Consider the following 19,319-nt stretch of genomic DNA (forward strand, 5'->3'; position numbering starts at 1 on the left):
GCAATCCCTCTCACAATTACCCCTCAGAAAATCAAGTATCTCAGAATCAGCTTTATTAAGGAGGTCAAGGACCTGTTCAAAGAAAACTACAAAACGCTACTTCAAGAAATAAAAGAGGACACGAGGAAATGGAAACACATCCCCTGCTCATGGATTGGGAGAATTAACATTATCAAAATGGCAATACTCCCCAAAGCATTATACAGATTCAAAGCAATCCCTAAGGGTACCCATGACATTCTTCAAAGAAATTGATCAAACACTCCTGAAATTCATATGGAACAACAAGCCCCCACAAATAGCTAAAGCAATTCTTGGAGGGAAAAATATGAGAGGCATCACCTTGCCCAACCTCCAATTGTACTACAAAGCAGTAGTGATTAAAACAGCACAGTATTGGAACCAAAGCAGACCCACAGACCAGTGGAATAGGGTTGAACGTCCTTACACACACCCACAAATATATTATCATATAGTCTTTGATAAGGGAGCAAGAAATGTGAAGTGGAGCGAGGAAAGCCTCTTTAACAAATGGTGCTAGCAAAACTGGACAGCTACATGCAAAAAAAAAAAAAAAGGGGCTCACACCTCTACCTAACACCATGCACAAAATGGATTAAAGACCTCAACATCAGACCAGAATCCATAAGGTACACTGAAGAAAAGGTCGGCAAAAGCCTCTATGACATTGAAGTTAAAGTTATCTTCAAAGATGAAACGCCACTGACCAAACAAGTGGAAACAGAGAAAAACAAATGGGACTGTCTTACCAGGAGGTTCACTCCGTGGCTTGGAAGCCAGCCGCACATGCTATGGGAAAAGGTACCTCAGATAGAGAAGGGAGCACCAAATAAAGGGTGTTAAAAGGATCCTCCCAGGATAGGAGATGCATGCTGAAAGTAGACTACAGGCTGAACATGATTGCCACTCGATTCCTCTTTTGCAAACCACAGCACCCCAAAGGAGAGAGAGAACAAAAGGGAATACCCTGCCACAGAGGCGGGGTAGAATGGGGGGTTAGGGGAGTGGGAGGGATACTGGGACCCGTCGTGGTGGAGAATGGGCACTGGGGGAGGGATGGGTACTCAATCATTGTATAACTGAAACCTAAGCACAAAATTTATAAGTCTACAACTGTACCTCATGGTCACTGTCACTGTCCTCCCGTTGTTCATCAATTTGCTCGAGCAGGCCCAGTAACGTCTCTACTGTGAGACTTTGTTGTTACTGTGTTTGGCATATCGAATACATCACAGGTAGTCTGCCAGGCTTTGCCGTGCGGGCGAGATACTCTCGGTAGCTTGCTGGGCTCTCCAAGAGGGGCGAAAGAATCGAACTCGGGTCGGTCATGTTGGCTGCGTGCAAGGCAAACGCCCTACCCGCTGTGCTATTGCTCCAGCCCACAAATAAAGGTAGTATTTTTAAAAATTTATCTTACTGGATAGTCATCACCAGAATAAAATTGTTATACCCTGATTAAATAATATGGCAAGCTTTTAAAAAGCTTCACATAATGGTCAAACCCACTGTACAGTCAACCAACCTTCCAAAAAAACTGACATAAAATTGATGACTGTGCAATATATTGTCACCATGGAATATTTTTAGTATCCAGTTATTACACATTATGGTCATATTACCAGATAAGTGCATTACTAAAACTTAGGTTAAAAATAGTCAACTTATGCAAATTATGAGTGTATCAGGGTAATTTGCATTAGGTTTCTAGCAAAACTGAAAAAGAGTTCAAAAGAGCGGATCTAGATCTATTCACAAAGTCTAGAAAGTCAGTTACAGATGGTCCTGCACTAGAGCACTGTTCTCCCATTGTTCATCAATTTGCTCGAGCAGGCACCAGTAACGTCTCATTGTGAGACTTGTTACTGTTTTTGGCATATCGAATATGCCACAGGGAGCTTGCCAGACTCTACCGTGCGGGCAACACTCTCGGTAGCTTGCTGGGTTCTCCGAGAGGGACGGAGGAATCAAACCTGGGTCAGCCGCGTGCAAGGCAAACGCCCGCGTGCAAGGCAAACCTGCTATTACCCCAGCCAGATGGTCCTGAATTTACTGTAAATCCAACCCTTTCTATTCCCACTGGGTGTCTTCAAACAACCTCCTGCTTGTCATTGACTTCAATGATACTGACAGTTTTCCTTGTCTCCATGAAATACTGTCAAAGGATTTTCAAGAGTGTTTCACTAATAAAAATTAAAATAAAATAAAATAAAATAAAATGTAACTTACCAAGGGGAAAAAAATTCACAAAAATATCTCAGGTTTTTAAAATAAACTAAATTTGCATATTAACAAAAAAAAGGGGACTGTCTTAAACTAAGAAGCTTCTGCCCCTCAAAAGAAAGTGACCAGAGGGGCTAGAGTGATAGCACAGGGGGTAGGGTCTTGCACACAACCGACTCAGGTTTGATTCCCAGCATCCCATATGGTCCTCCAAGCACTACCAAGAGTAATTCCTGAGTGCATGAGCCAAGATTAACCCCTGTGCTGTGCATCGCTGGGTGTGATACCAACTCCCCTCAAAAAAGAAACAGTAACCAGAATACAAAGACAGTCTGTAGAAAGGGAAAGGATATTCACCCAATGCCCCTCCAACAAGGGGTTAATATCAAGGATATACAAGGCACTGGTTGAACTCTACAAGAAAACTACATCCATTCCTTTTAGAAAATGGGGCGACAAAATGAACAAAATCTTTCTCAAAGAAGAAATTCGAATAGCCAAAGGCACATGAAAAATGCTCTCATCACTAATCATCAGGGAGATACAGATCAAAACAACTATGAGATGCCATCTCACACCACAGAGACTGGCCCACATCCAAAGAAACAAAATAAACCGGTGTTGGCATGGATGTGGGGAGAAGGGGACTCTCTCTCACTGCTGGTGGGAATGCCAACTGGTTCAGCCTTTTTGGAAAACAATATGGAAGTTTCTCAAAAACTAGAAATTGTGCTCCCATATAACCCAGCAATACTACTTCTGGGAATATATCCCGGAGATGCAAAAAAGTACAGTAGAAATGACATCTGCACTTGTATGTTTATTGCAGCACTGTTTACAATAGCCAGAATCTGGAAAAAACCCGAGTGCCCGAGAACAGATGACTGGTTAAAGAAACTTTGGTATATCTACACAATGGACTACTATGCAGCTGTCAGAAAAGATGAAATAATGAAATCTGCATACAAGTGAATAGACATGAAGAGTATCATGCTAAGAGAAATGAGTCAGAAAGAGAGGGACAGACAGAGAATGACTGCATTCATTTGTGGAATATAAGGTAATATAATAGGAGACTAACACCTAAGGTAGTAGAGACAAGGGCCAGGAGAATCACTCCACGGCTTGGAAGCCCATCTCATATGCTGGGGGAAAAGGCAGCTGGGATAGAGTCGGGACCACTAAGTAAATGATGGTTGGAAGTCTTGCTCGGGATGGGAGATGTGTGCTGAAAGTAGACTATGGACCAAACATGATGGCCGCTTAGTACTGCAAACCCTAATACCCAGAAGGAAAGAGAGAGTAAGAGAGAATGTACCTGCCACAAAGGCAGGGGGTGGGGGTGGCAGGAAGGATAATGGAAACATTGGTGATGGTGAATGGGCACAGATGGAGGGATGGGTACTTGAACATTGTATGACCAAAACATAATCATGCAAGTTTGTAAGTCTGTAACTGTTATCTCACAGTGATTCATTAAAATCGAAAGAAATAAAGAAAGAAAAAGAAAGAAAGAAGAAAAAAGAAAAAAGAAAAGAAAAGAAAAGAAAAGACTTGTAAAAGATCCGTAAAACTGTGGCCAGAGGAACAGTGCAGCAGGTTGGGCGCTTTCAGCTGTACATGACCAACCTGCACACAAGGCAAGCACCCTATCCTCTGTACTACCTCTCCAGTTCTAAGAATAATTTAGAATAAAATTTAGGTAAGTATACCTTCTGGTCTTGCACACAACCAACCAGGGTTCGGTCACAGCATCCCAGATGGTCCCCTGAGCACCTCCAGGAGTGATCCCTGAACATAGAGCTGAAGTAAACCCTGCACCACTAGGTGTGACACTCAAAACACAGAAGAAAACAACAAAAAGAACTGCACCTGGCTCCCTCTGTAAAAAGGCTACAGGGCCGGGAATACAGTACAGAAATAAGACACTTATTTTGCACTTGACAGACCCCAGTTCAGTGCGAATCCCCAACTCCACATAGTCCCTGAGCACTGCTGGGGTAGCACAGGTAGCCCCTAGCTCTGAACTGACAGCTCAGTGTGGTTCACAGAAGCATAGGGCGGGGCTTCAGCCTCCTGAGCATCACTCAGGATGCTGCCAAAAAAAAAAAAAAAAAAAAGAAGGGTGGATAGCAACAGTCTGCACTCAGTGTGGAAGGGTCAAATCCACTGGCCTTCAGCCTTAGCTAAACTGCCAGCTTGTGGGACAGGGTGGCGGTTGGCAGGTAGAGAGGCTGAAGGCTGCTGACCAGGGTCCCTGATCCACCTGGAAGTGTGCACACCCTGCATAAGGCAGCTGGGGGGAAGCGGGTATTAAAGCACACAGTGCTGGGCTAGCCTCCCCACAGCTTAGTAGACAGCCCCCAAAGTATGCTTGGTGATCACAGCCATCCCCAATCTCAATAGTAATGTCAACCTCAGTCACTGTGTCAGGCCTAACTACCTGACTCTGTCCATCCCTCAAGTGTGGACACAGAACCAGAGAGCTCCAACATACCCTCGGCTCCATACTGTCTACAACTAATCACCATCACCTCAGCAGACACTAAACTTGCCTCCCAACTTTCAAAGCATAACCCCAGGAATCACCCTGCACCAGTGTGTTTCTCCCAGAAAACGTGATCATCCCTGGCCATCCACCAACAGGCTGTACCCAACACCCCAATCCCCACTGCAAGTTCACAGGACAGACAACTTGGTCCACTGAGTTCTTCTACACAGCACTTCTGTGCTCATCTTGAATAGCTTATGCAGTTTCAGCTTTTAATTTGCAGCCCTTCTGGAATCCATTAGGGTCCACCTGGTCACATTAGATTTCTCACACATCAAATCTTCCCCTCAAGTAATAATTAAAACAGCTTGGTACTGGAACAAAGACAGACCCGCACACTAATGGAATAGGGTTGAATATCCTTACTCACACCCTCAAATAAATGATCACCTAATTTTTGGTAAGGAAGCAAGAAATATAAACTGGAGGAAGGAAATCCTCTTTAACAAATGGTGCTAGCAAAACTGGATAGCTACATGCAAAATAATGGGCTCAGACCTCTACCTAACACCATGCACAAAAGTCAGATCAAAATGGATTAAAGACCGCAACATCAGACCAGAATTCATAAGGTACACTGAAGAAAAGGTCGGCAAAACCCTCCACGATATTGAAGCTAAAGATATCTTTAAAGATGAAACACCACTGACCAAGCAAGTAAAAGCAAAGATAAACAAATGGAACTATCTTAAACTAAGAAGCTTCTGCACCTCAAAAGAAACAGTGACGATGATACAAAAACAGCCTATGGAATGAGAAAGAATATTCACCAAATACACTTCTGATAATGGGTTAATATCAAAGATATACAAGGCACTGGTTGAATTCTACAAGAAAAACCATGCAATCCCTTACGAAAATGGGGTTATGAAATGAACAGAAACTTTCTCAAAGAAGAAATTCAAATGACCAAAAGGCACATGAAAAAAATGCTCTTCACCAGCGAGATACAAATCAAAACAATTAGATATCATCTCACACCACAGAGACTGGCACACATCCAAAATGATAAAAGCAACCAGTGTTATAGATTTGGGGAGAAAGGAACTCTCCTTCACTGTTGGTGGGAATGCCGACTGGTCAAGTCCAACAATATGGACTTTTCTAAAAACAATCTAGAAATTGAGCTCCCATTTGACCCAGAAATACCATCTTCTGGGAATATACCCTGGGGGTCCAAAAACACACAGCAGAAACACTATCTGCACCCCTATGTTCATTGCACACTATCCACCATAGCCAGAAACTGGAAACAACTTGAGTGCCCAAGAACAGACAAATGAATAAAGAAGCTATGGCATATCTACACAATGGAATACTATGCAGCTGTCAGGAAAAAATGAAGTCATGAAATTTGCCTATAAAGGGATGAATTTGAAGAGTATCATGTTAAGTCAGAAGGAAAGGGAGAGATAATAGAATGGCTGCATGTGTTATATTACATATATATACAGTAGATAGGATATATTCCCATCACAAAATGGAGAGATGAACAGACTTCCTCAAAAAAAGAAATATAAATGGTCAAAAGGCATATGAAAAAATGCTCTACAACACTAATTATCAGTGAGATGCAAATCAAAACAATGATTTATCATCTCATGCAACAGAGACTGGCACACATCAAAAAGATCAAGAACATCCAGTGCTATGGCAGATGCAGGGAGAAAGGGACTCTCATTCATTGTTGGTGGGAATGCTTACTGGTACAGCCTTTTTGAAAAAGAATATGGGCATTCTTCAAAAAATTAGAAATTGAATTTCGATATGATCCAGCAATCTTGCTCCTAAAAATATACCCTTCTGGACCCAAAACAATGCAGAAAAGCCACCTGCATTTCTATGTTCATTGCAGCAATATTCACAATAGCTAGAACACAGAAATAATTCAAAGGGTCCAGAATAGATGCCAGAATAAAGAAACTAAAGTACAGCTACACGATGTAATACTATGCAGATGCCAGGAAAAATGAAATCATGAAATTTGCTTATAAATGGATGGACATGGAGAGTATCATGCTCCGTGAAATGATTCAGAAGGAAAGGGACAAACAGAATGATTGCACTCATTTGTAGAATATAAAACAAACAACAGTATGTGAATAATATCCAAAGATAGTTGAAAGAAGCACCAGGAGAACTGGTTTATGGTAGAAAGCTTGTCAGAAATGGAAAATTAGAACAGAGAAGGGACCATCATGACAATGACATTTAGAAATAACTCAGGACAAAAAGAGTTCTGTGAAAAGGAAGTAAGGTGATTTGCATGATACCCAGTCAGTAACAATATTGCACACCAGAGAGAGAGAGAGAGAGACAGACAGAGAGAGAGACAGAGACAGAGACAGAGACAGAGACAGAGAGAGAGAAGAAAAGTATCTGCCATAGAGCATGGAGGCAGGCTGTAGAGGCAGAGTGGGGTAGTGGCGAGCGGGAGTGAATCTGGGGTCATTGGTGACAGAAAATGTGCACTAGTGAAAGGATCATTGGAACATTGTATGACCAATACTCAACCATGAACAACTGTGTATCTCACAGTGATTCAATTTTAAAAAATTAAAAAGAAAATAGATTTTAGTCTTACAGTGTTCAATATGATACAGATGAAGGTTCAAAAAGAGAGATGGGTGGAAAATAGATTTGGGACTAGCACTGTAGCACTGTCCTCCCGTTGTTCACCAATTTGCTCGAGCAGGCACCAGTAATGTCTCACAACAAATTGTGAGACTTGTTGTTAAGGTTTTTGGCATATCAAATACGTCACAGGAAGCTTGCCGGGCTTTACCGTGTGGGCAAGATACTCCCGGTAGTTTGCCGGGCTCTCCGAGAGGGGCGGAGGACTCGAACCCGGGTCATCCACGTGCCAGGTAAATGTCTTACCCGCTGTGCTATCACTCCAGCCTTACACTAACCAATCAATAAGTGATAAAGTCAGAAAGAAGCTAAGATGACTAAAAGAGCAGATAGCAAGAAAGGAACTTAGAATGGAACACTAAGTCACTGTCACTGTCACTGACCTCCCGTTGTTCATCGGTTTGCTCGAGTGGGCCCAGTAACATTGTGAGACTTATTACTGTGTTTGGCATATCGAATACGTCAAGGGGAGCTTGCCAGGCTTTGGCACGAGGGCAAGATACTCTCAGTAGCTGGGCTCTCTGAGAGGGGCAGAAGAATCGAATTCGGGTCGGCCATGTCAGCCGCGTGCAAAGCAAAAGCCCTACCTGCTCTGCTATTGGAATACTAAGTAACACAAATTAAAGGATATTAAAGTCTACAGAGGTAGCTGAAGGAGAGTCAATAGTAGCAGAACCAAAACCATGAAAAAATACGTGAGAGGAGCTGGAGCAATAGCACAGCAGGTAGGGCGTTTGCCTTGCAAGCAGCTGACCCGAGTTCGATTCCCAGCATCCCATATGGTCCCCTGAGCACCGCCAGGAGTAACTCCTGAGTGCAAAACCAGGAGTAACCCCTGTGCATCGCTGGTGTGACTGAAAAAGGAAAAAAAAAAAAAAAAAGTAAGAGAAACCCAAGAAAGAAAATGTTCCTAGGAGAGGTCTGCAGTATTAAATACAGTTAATTGGCCATGAGGAAATCACAATAGCATAAGGATATGGAATTGGGAATTGGAAAGATCCAATTTTAAGAAGTCTCGCTGCAAAGAAAGAGTAGAGCATGAGCGGTTTTGAAAAATACATGTATCTGCATATGAAGATGAAATCTGGGCAGTCTTTTTCTAGCTTAGTTTAGATCACCTAGTTTCAATAATGGTAAAATGTTTATGGTTTTGATGTACACAGCTACTATACCTCACCACCACTTGAGTGATGGTCTGGGTACTGCTGTAAGAAAGGCACCAACAAAGAACTGAAAGTGAATACAAAGACCAAACAAAATAATATACTGTACCTTATGGTGGTGGCTGGAGCGATAGCACAGCGGGTAAGGCGTTTGCCTTGCACGCAGCCAACATGGCCAACCCAAGTTCGATTCCTCCGCCCCTCTCGGAGAGCCCGGCAAGCTACCGAGAGTATTCGATATGCCAGACACAGTAACAACAAAGTCTCCAATGGAGACGTTACTGGGCCCGCTCGAGCAAATCGATGATCAACGGGAGGGCCTTTACCTTTCTTACCTTATGGTGGTTAAAAGTAATAAATAAGTGATGGTTGACGTACGTTATCCAAACATACAACAGTGTGCTGGTATGGGTCAAAAGTCTTATGATTTTAAAAATGAAAGAGAAACAAGAGTGAAAGGGCTGGCAAAAGGGTTGTGGGCAGAAAACTGGATGGATTGTACTGAAATCTCAGAAGCTGTTAAGGACAATTAGGTATAGACAATACTTGAAAAGCTAAGTTAAAAAGACACCACCGACAAAGAAAACTATAGGCCAATATCCCTGATGTACATGGATGCAAAGATCCTCAACAAAATATTAGCAAATAGAATCCAACAACTCATCAAAAAGATCATACAATTTGATCATTGTATAATTGAAACCCAAGCACAAAAATGTATAAGTCTGCAACTGTACCTCATGATGTCTCACTATTAAAAAATTTTTTATTAAAAAAAAATCATACACCACGACCAAGTGGGATTCATCCCAGGGATGCAAGGATGGTTTAACATTCAGAAATCAATCAACATAATCCATCATATCAGCAAAAGTAAAGATAAAAACCATATAATCATATCAACAGATGCAGAGAAAGCATTTGACAAGATCCAACACCTGTTTATGATGAAAACTCCCATCAAAATGGGTTGAGAAGGAACCTTCCCCAAGATAGTCAAAACCATTTACAACAAACCTACGGCAAGCATTAACCTCAATGGGGAAAAACTAAGGGCCTTCCCTCTAAGATCAGGGACAAGAAAAGGATGCCCACTCTCACCACTTCTGTTCAATATAGTACTAGATGTACTTGCAATAGCAGTTAGGCAAAAAAAGATATTAAGGGCATCCAGATGGGAAAGGAAGAAATCAAGTTCTCACTATTCGCAGATGATATGATACTATATCTAGAGAATCGTAAAGCCACCACCAAGAAATTCCTAGAAACAATATACTTGTAAAGTCGCAGGCTATAAAAATTAATACACAAAAATCCATGGCCTTCCTATACGCAAATAATGACAGAGGAAAGTGACATGAAAAAACAATCCCATTCACAATCACGCCCCAGAAAATCAAGTACCTCGGAATCATTCTAACTAAAAAGGTAAAGGACCTCTACAACAAAAACTATAAAACACTACTCCATGAAATAAAAGGACACGAAGAAATGGAAACATATCCTCTGCTCATGGATAGGAAGAATTAACACTGTCAAAATGGCAATTTCCCAAAGCATTATACAGATTCAATGCAATCCCCATAAGGATACCCATGAAATTCTTCAAAGAAATGGATCAAGCACTCCTAAAATTCATATGGAACAACAATCGCTCACGAATAGCTAAAGCAACTCTTCGGAAAAAGATGTTGGGAGGCATTACCCTACCCAACCTCATACTCTACTACAAAGCGGTAATAATTAAAACAGCATGGTATTGGAACAAAGGCAGAGCCACAGACCAATGAAACAGGGTGGAATATCCTTACACACAACCCCAAATGTATGAACATCTAATCTTTGATAAGGGAGCAAGAAATGTGAAGTGGAGCAAGAAAAGCCTCTTTAACAAATGATGCTGGCATAACTGGATAACCACATGCAAAAAAATGGGCTTAGACCTCAACCTAACACCATGCACAAAAGTCAGATCAAAATGGATTAAAGATCTTAACTTCAGGCCAGAATCCATAAGGTACTTTGAAGACAAGGTCGGCAAAACCCTCCACCATATTGAGGCTAACAGTGAGGCTAACAGTATCTTTAAAGACAACACTCCACTGACCAACCAAGTGGAAATAGAGATAAACAAATGGGACTATCTTTTTTTTTTTTTATTAGTGAAACACCATGAGGTACAGTTGTAGAATTACAAATTTTTGTGCTTGGGTTTCAGTTATACAATGATCAAGTATTCATCCCTCCACCAGTACCCATTTTCCACTACCACTAATCCCAGTATCCCTCCCATCCTGCCTCTGTGGCAGGGCATTCTCTCTCTCCTTTGGGGTGCTGTGGTTTGCAAAAGAGGAATTGAGTGGCAATCATGTTCAGTCTATAATCTACTTTCAGTAAGCATCTCCCATCCTGGGCAGATCCTCCCAAAACCCTTTATTTGGTGCTCCCTTCTCTATCTGAGCTGCCTTTTCCCCTAGTGTGTGCAGCTGGCCTCCAAGCCATGGAGTAAACCTCCTGGTACTTATCTTGACTATTCTTGGGTGTTAGTCTCCTATTTTGTTACTTTATGTTCCCCAGATGAATGCAGTCTTTGTATGTCTGTCCCTCTCTTTCTGACTCATTTCGCTTAGCATGATACATTCAAATGGAACTATCTTAAACGAAGAAGCTTCTGCACCGCAAAAGATACAGTGACGAAAATACAAAGACAATCTACAGAATGGGAAAGGATATTCACCCAATACCCATCGGACAAGGGGTGGATATCAAGATATAAAAGGCACTGGTTGAACTCTGCAAGAAGAAAACATCCAACCCCATCAGAAAATGGGGTGATGAAATGAATAGAAACTTTTCTCAAGGAAGAAATACGAATGGCAAAAAGGCACATGAAAAAATGCTCTTCACCACCAATCATCAGGGAAATGCAGATCAAAACAACTATGAGATACCACCTCACACCACAGATACTAGCACACATCCAAAAGAACAAAAGCAACGGTGTTGGCGTGGATGTGGGGATAAAGGGACCCTCCTACACTGCTAGTGGAAATGCAAACTGGTTCAGCCCTTCTGAAAAACAGTATGGACGCTTCTCAAAAAATTAGAAATTAAGGGCTAGAGTGATAGCACAGCGGGTAGGGCGTTTGCCTTGCACGCAGCCGACCTGGATTCAATCCCCGGCATCCCATATGGTCCCCCAAGCACCGCCAAGAATAATTCCTGAGTGCAGAGCCAGGAATAACCCCTGAGCATCGCTGGGTGTGACCCAAAAAGCAAAAAAAAAAAAAGTATAGTCGAAGTGGCATCTGCACTTGTTTGTTCATTACAGCACTGTTTACAATAGTCAGAATCTGGAAAAAAACCCAAGTTCCCAAGAACAGAAGACTGGTTAGAGAAATTTTGGGAGGGCTGGAGTGATAGCACAGTGGGTAGAGCATTTGCCTTGCACGCAGCAAGTTCGATTCCCAGCATCCCATATTGTCCCCCGAGCACCGCCAGGAGTAATTCCTGAGTGCAGAGCCAGGAGTAACCCCTGTGCATCACCGGTGTGACTCAAAAAGAGAAAAAAAAAAAGAAATTTTGGTACATTTACATAATGGAATGCTATGCAGCTGTTAGAAAAGATGAAGTCATGAAATTTACATACAAGTGGCTCTACATGGAAAGTATCATGCTAAGTGAAATGAGTCAGAAAGAGAGGGACAGACATAGAAAGATTGCATTCATCTGTGGAATATAAAGGAACAGAATAGGTGACTAACGCCCAAGAATAGTTGAGATATGTATCAGGAGGTTTGTTCCATGGCTTGGAGGCCAGTCACACATGAAAAGGCAGCTCAGATAGAGAAGGAAACACCAAGTAAAGGGCATTGGGAGGATCCGCCCAGGATGGGAGAGGCATGCTGAAAGTAGACTATAGACTGACCATGATTGCCACTCAATACCTCTATTGCAAACCACAATACCCAAAAGGAGAGAGAGAACAAAAGAGAATGCCCTGCCACAGAGGCAGGGTGGTATAGGGGGAATGGGAGGGTGGGAGGGATACTGGGATCACTGGTGGTGGAGAATGGGCATTGGTGGAAGGATGGGTACTCGATCATTGTATAACTGAAACCCAAGCACAAAAATTTATAAGTCTACAACTGTGCCTTATGGTGTTTCACTAATAAAAATTTTTAAAAAAAGCTAAGTTAATATTTAGACTGATTAGTCACATCTATCAAGAGTATCCTGCCCACATGGCAAAGCCTGACAAGCTCCTCATGGCATATTCTATATGCCAAAAACAGTAACAAGTCTCACAATGGAGACATTACTAGTGCCCACTCAAGCAAATCGATGAACAACGGGAGGACAGTGCTACAGTGCTATATATAGTAGAAGAATAATAACCATGGCCAGGGAAAACAGTTAGGAAGACTGGTCAACAGCTGAAACTAACCACAAGTGTGTGTGGAGCTGAGGGTAGGTAAGACTGAGAAGAGATCAGTATGACAATAATAGCTTGGAATGATCAAGCTGGACAAGATTTGAGGATTAAAAGTAGGTAAGGGATTCTTGATAACCTTTCAGTATTAAAATTGCAATTCATAATACCCAAAAAGGGAGAGAGAGAGAATGTGTGAGAGTGAGAGAGAGTGAGAGAGTGAGTGTGTGTGTGTGTGTGTGTGTGTGAAAGACAGAGAGAGAGAGAGAGAGAGAGAGAGACAGAAGCACCTGCCATAGAGGGAAGCAGGGGTTGGGGGATGGGGGATGATGGGAAGGACCCTGGGGACGCTAGTGCTGGGAAATGTACACTGGTGGAGGAATGGGTGTTGGAACACTGTATGACTGAAATCTAATCATGAACAGCTTTGTAATAGTCTATCTCACAGAGGTTCAATAAAAAAATTAAAAAAATAAAAATTTTCAATTACAAAAATAAATAATAATAAAAATATCTTCCCCGCATTCGCCCTGTCCACAAAGCCCAATATACTAGTGCCACACCCAGACAAGAGATGAATGCCTTTTCAGGGGCCCTAGAAATAGTACAGCAGGTAAGACGCTTGCTATGCATGCAGATGACCCAGGTTCCATTGAGGCATGGCTTGGGGTCCCCCGCCACCCGCAGGAGTGAGCCCTGAGCACCGCCGAGTGCGGCCCAAACACCAAAAGAAAATCAAGAAGAGCAGGAGCGGCGGTCCGTGGTGGAAGGACAGCCGCCGAGAGAGGCCCACCGAGCTGCAGGGTTCCGAAGTCGCCTCTGCAAGTATAGCCGGCGCATGCGGGATCCGTGCAGCTCACGCGCCCTGGCCCTGCCCAAGTCCTGCAGCGCGGCTATCCGCGTGGGTCTCGCCGCTGCCTCGGCTCACGCTGCGCAGCGGCCCAGGGGGCGAACGGACGCCTTCCGGTGCCCGAGCTGACACCCCGCTGAACCGGCTCTCAGGGCTGTCTCTGGGGCTTCACGCCCCGCGCGCTGCGGGTTCCCGTCCCACCTCCACCGCCCCCTCCCCGCCCCCCCTGCCTCGCTCAGCAACCGGGGACACTCGACTCGCGAACGTCCCCGTCCCGCAGCGGGTGGGCCCTTCCCGGCGGCGATCCCCGGTCACCACCCGGGCCCGCCCCCGGCCCGCACCCCGCCTTCAGTCTCCGTGGCCAAAAGTACGCAGGGCCTGGAAGAGGCGCCGTTTACCTGAGCCGGGGCCCTCAGCTGGGCCGCCGCCATGAGAGTAAGGAACAGAGGGGCTGGGATCCGAACGAGCAAGGGATCCAAGAAAAGCGTGCTCCACCACGGCCTGAGACCGTCTCTCCGCCACGTAAATAACTTATCTCGCGCTGGCTCGGCCCCGCCCCAGGTTTTCGGAGGTTCTGAGAAGGTAAAGAAGCCGGGAAACGGCAATAAAACTGACCACGAGGAGACACCGGAAACCCGCCTAGATTCTAGGGCCTCACGGAACCGACTTTGTTCTGTGACCTTATTGGCTCAACGAGTGAGTCCTCCGCACAATGACTACTGGGAAGTGTAGTTCTTATAGGTCCTAGGCCTAAGTGAGGGGGAAAGGTTCTAGGAAAGAAGCTAACTGTCCACAACCAGGGAAGCTGGAAAAGGACAGGGCAGAGCCCTTAGGCCGTTACCTGACATCTGTGTTATGCATCTACTTACCTGATCTCCAGACCAATTGAGACAACAGATCTACCAACAGACCCAAGCCAGGAGGGCAAATTTGCCCTAAGTGTGTAGGATAACATTGGTTTATCCTTTCTCCCTTGCCCCAGGGAGCTTAAGTTTATTGAGTTATACCAATCACAGTGCTCCTGAGGCACTCTCATTCCTCTGTGTTTATCTTTAACCTCTTCTCTGTACTCTGTTTCCCCAACCAGTTTATCGATTACCCATATGTCCAAATCAGACTTGTGATTTGTAAGGTCAGATCTTTCTAAGGACTCTAGATTTTGTATTTGTAAGTGAAATATTACTTTCCTCCCTCCCTTATGTCCTTTGCACAGTTTACTTTTGAGCAACTTTTTTATACACACAGGAAGACAGATAATACTGTGCTTTGTAACTTGGGAGTTGACACCAAATAATATTTACTCCTGAGCATCTCTCATATTTACTCCACTTAAGCCTCAGTTGCCCTTAGTTCCTAGCACCCCAGAAGCAGGGTCCCGATGAAGGGATTGGATGGACCCAGTACAAGCTACCCTGGCATCAAATGGGACAGGTTACGTGGCATAAGACTTATAATAAGCTAGGAGAAGGGTCATAGACAAATTCTGTCATGACCCAAAGAAAAGTGATTGGACTAGGACCCTGCTAGGGATTAGGAAGGACTAATCTGGTCTAAAAACTATGGTCTGGAATCTATAGCGAGATGTCCCCAGGAGAGCCACCCTATAAAATTAATATATCTCTTACTGTGTCCATAAAAAATGACTAGAAAGATTATTAAAATAAAGTAAATCTGGGGCTGGAGAGGTAGCACAGAGGGTAGGGTGTTTGCCTTGCACGCGGCTGACCCAGGTTCGATTCCCAGCATCCCATATGGTCCCCTGAGCACCGCCAGGAGTAACTCCTGAGTGCAGAGCCAGGAGTAACCCCTATGCATCGCCGGGTGTGACCCAAAAAAGCAAAAAAAAAAAATTAAATAAAAAGTAAGTAAATTGGGGGTATGGTGCCGCCAGCAGGTCAATCTGTACCTGTGAGGCAAGTGCATCAGCAGCCTCATGGCGCCATCAGACTTCCAGATACCCCAAAATTGCTGCTGTGCCTTTGGCCAGACCCCAAAAACTTGGGGCAAAGTTTACCAAGAAAGTAAACGGCCAAAAGTTTGATATGTGGGAAACACACCCACAAACCACCTCCGGCTCAGCTATATAATTGGAGGCAAGGCCTCTTTGGTTCCTGATTGAACTGCTTAATGGACATGATCCCAGAGACTCAGAAACGAATCTTGGAAACCAACGGCCTTAGGTAGAAATGCGTCTGGTCCCTGCAGTAGGTTACCGGTGCTGGGCCAACCCAGGTGGGAATAGGTTTCGTGCCTTGGCCTGTTCCCCCTGGCGGCCCAGTGGCCGCCATCCTTCAGAGGCCACTGGACAGTCAGGTTTGGGCCCCCAGTGACGAGACACACAGGGCCTTACGGGTTGGGGTGGAGCCGGGCTTGTCCTCCCCACCCTAACGAGACCCCAAGTCATCGCACACAAATGGCCTCTCTGGCTCCTGATCCAGCTGCTTAACGGCCATGATCCCAGAGACTCAGAAACAAATCTCAAAACCCAGTGGCTTTTGGCAGAAATGCATCCGGACTCCACAGTACGTTACTATCGCCGGGCCACCCCAGGGAGGAAAGGGTGTTGTCCCTCCGCCTGCTCCCTCTTGGCGACTTGGTGGCTGTCATCCTCCAGAGGCCATTGGACAGTCAGGCTTGGGCCTGCAGTGATGATACTTGTTGGGCCTCACGGGATTGGGGGGGGGGGGAAGCCGTGCCTGTGCTCCCCACCCAACGAGACCCCAAGTCATGGCCCACGAACGGCCTCTCTGGCTCCTCATCAAGCTGCTCAACGGCCATGATCCCAGAGACTCAGGAGCAGATCTCTAAACCCTGTGGCTTTTGGCAGAAATCCCTCCAGATTTAAGTGTTAAAATTTCGGAATTTCAAAACCACACAGCCCTACTGAAGCCACACGACATCATATGTTATTCATAACCAGCAATAGAACACAAATTGTCTATTGTTGCCTTTTCAGCAGATCTGAGTGTTGGGGTAAAAATCTCAAATATGGTGGGTCTGGTGTCGAAATAGTGAATGTGATCAAAGTAGAGAGAGAGTAATGTAGAAATCATCTGCCCCACAGGCAGGGGGAGGGTGTGGGATGGGGTATACTGGGAGTTTTGGTGGTGGAGAATGGGCACTGGTGAAGGTACGGGTGTTTCATTGTATGACTGAGACTTAGACCCAAAAGCTTTGTAACTGCTCTCACGGTGATTCAATAAATAAAATTATAAAAAATGGAAAAAAAAAGTAAGGTGGAGTTCATGCACAATTCAATCAGCTAATCAATGGCTGAATAAATAGCAGTACTCCTAGCTCCTACAAAAAAATAAAAAAATAAAAAGTAAGTAAATCTAAGATGATTGTTTATGGACTAAGGAAAGGAGAAGTATGTCCTTAGATGAAATTCCACCCTTCTGCAAATTTCCGAGATTTTTGTCTTAGAAGAGCTTCCCCTGAAGGTCTTTACATACATCAATTGTGCTATCTGACCTAGGTGGGGTAGTTGCTACCCTGAATGCTGGGAGGTTGTATTCTAGACTAAGGCTGCAAGACGGAGCATGAAGAGACTAGCATGGTGGACAGTAGGAATACACAAGTGGATGAGACTGGAAGGAGGCAAAGGAAGACAAGATTGGAATAAACTACAACTGATCACCAACCAATATGGTGACCCTGTTCCTTCCTTCATGTGCTGTGTATTTAAAAAATAAATACGAAAGTCCACAGCGCTCTCTCTCTCTCTCTCTCTGTCTCTCTCTCTCTCTCTCTCCCTGTGTTTGATGGTCTCAGGCCACTTCACCCACATGGGGATGGCCGATGGTAATGGGCAGACAAAGGAGGGAATGAAGACTAGGCTGGTTGATATCAATTGCAGTTTATTCCAATCTCGTCTCTACTCTTCTTCCTTTATCCCTTCCCTGACCCCCTTCATTTTTTTCTCCGGATTTTTCTCATTCATTCTTCTCCATCCTCCTTCTGGATCCCCCAACCCAGTCTTACAGCCTTAGTTGTATCCTAAAGCATGAGGGGTTGGGGATTACACATAGGTGTGGTCATACAATCAACAGAGGTAAAGTTCTTCCCTCAGGGGAAGATTCTTCTAGGACAAACTCTCTTTCAGCAGGATGACCCACCCAAGGGCAAGATACCATCTATGGGGGGCTGGAGCAATAGCACAGCAGGTATGGCATTTGCCTTGCATACGGCCAACCCAGGTTTGATTCCCCAGAATTCCATATGGTCCCCTGAGCACTGCCAGGAGTAATTCCTGAGTGCAGAGCCAGGAGTAACCCCTTTGCATTGCCAGGTGTTACCCCAAAAGCAAAAGAGATACTATCTTGGGTGAATTTCTCCTTTCCTTAGTCCAACAAACATAAACATTCATAATATTAGTCATTTCGTATGGACACAATAAGAGATACATTAAGCTTATAGGATTGCTCTTCCTGGGGGCATCTCGCTATAGATCTCAGACTACATGTTCAGGCCAGATTAGTCTTTTCTAACCCTAGCAGGGTTCTAATATAGTTGTTACAATTTGGATCATGACAGAATCTGCCTATGATCATGCTCTTAACTATAGTTAAATATTATGGCGCTTTGGCCAGGCCCATTTCAATGCCAGGTAGCTCACAGATTGCCCTGGGTCTATCCAGTCCTTTTTTTGAACCCTGATTTTGGGATGCTAGGAAATAAGGGTAGCTGAGGTATAAGTCAAGAAAACAGATGCCCAGGAGTGAAGATTATTCAGAGTCAACTAACTCCCAAGTTACAAAAGCATAGTATTAACTGCTCTGAAGTAAAAGGGCATAAGGAGAAGGAAAGGCAATATTTCACTTATGAATACAAGTCCAGTATCCTTAGAAAGATCTGACCTTACAAGTTAACAAAGTCTAATTAGGAGAAAAAGGTGATTGACAGGTTGGGGAAGCAGAGCACAAAGAAAGAGGTTACAGATAAACAAAGAAATGAGAATGTCTCAGATAACTGTGATGGGATCTAACTCAATAAACCTAAGCTCCTTGTGGCAATACTCTATATGTTGGTTATTCTCTATATATTATGTAGAGAAAGGACAAACCAATGTTATTCTACACATGCTACCTCAGATTTTGAAATGAACAGGATTTATTCCAAGTTATCTGTTATTGAAATAAGCATATTTCAGGCTACCTGATTCTGAAATGGGCCTGATAGTTCAAGCAGCAATGAGCATTATGTATTGTTCTTCCTTTGAGTATAAAATGAGTACACCTCATTCATGATATTTTATGCTGATTTTAGTGTTTCTATGTCTGATACTGTGAGTCAACTAATTTAGTTTTGTTTTAGTCACAATAATCTCTGTTCAGGAAACTAATGTAATGTAATATAGGCCTCCCATTTGCAAAGCATGCCAACTTTTATTTTATTTTATTTTAAATTTTTTTATTGAATATTCATGACATAAACCATTACAAAGGT

The 19,319-nt window shown here is 43.8% G+C and overlaps 1 protein-coding gene across 1 annotated transcript in view; it reads right to left on the minus strand.

Annotated features, from left to right (window-relative positions):
* The window catches only part of LOC130043896 (zinc finger protein 418-like), a 35,269-nt gene extending 20,894 nt beyond the window's left edge, over positions 1 to 14,375 (minus strand). The window contains exon 1 of the mRNA XM_056136396.1: positions 14,270 to 14,375. Coding sequence (XP_055992371.1) covers positions 14,270 to 14,302 — 33 coding nt within the window. The 5' untranslated portion in view covers positions 14,303 to 14,375. The remainder of the gene's footprint in view (positions 1 to 14,269) is intronic.
* Between the last annotated feature and the right edge of the window lie 4,944 nt (positions 14,376 to 19,319).

Source organism: Sorex fumeus, unplaced genomic scaffold (genome assembly GCF_029834395.1).
Source record: "Sorex fumeus unplaced genomic scaffold, SorFum_2.1 ptg000122l, whole genome shotgun sequence".
Lineage (NCBI taxonomy): Eukaryota > Metazoa > Chordata > Mammalia > Eulipotyphla > Soricidae > Sorex > Sorex fumeus.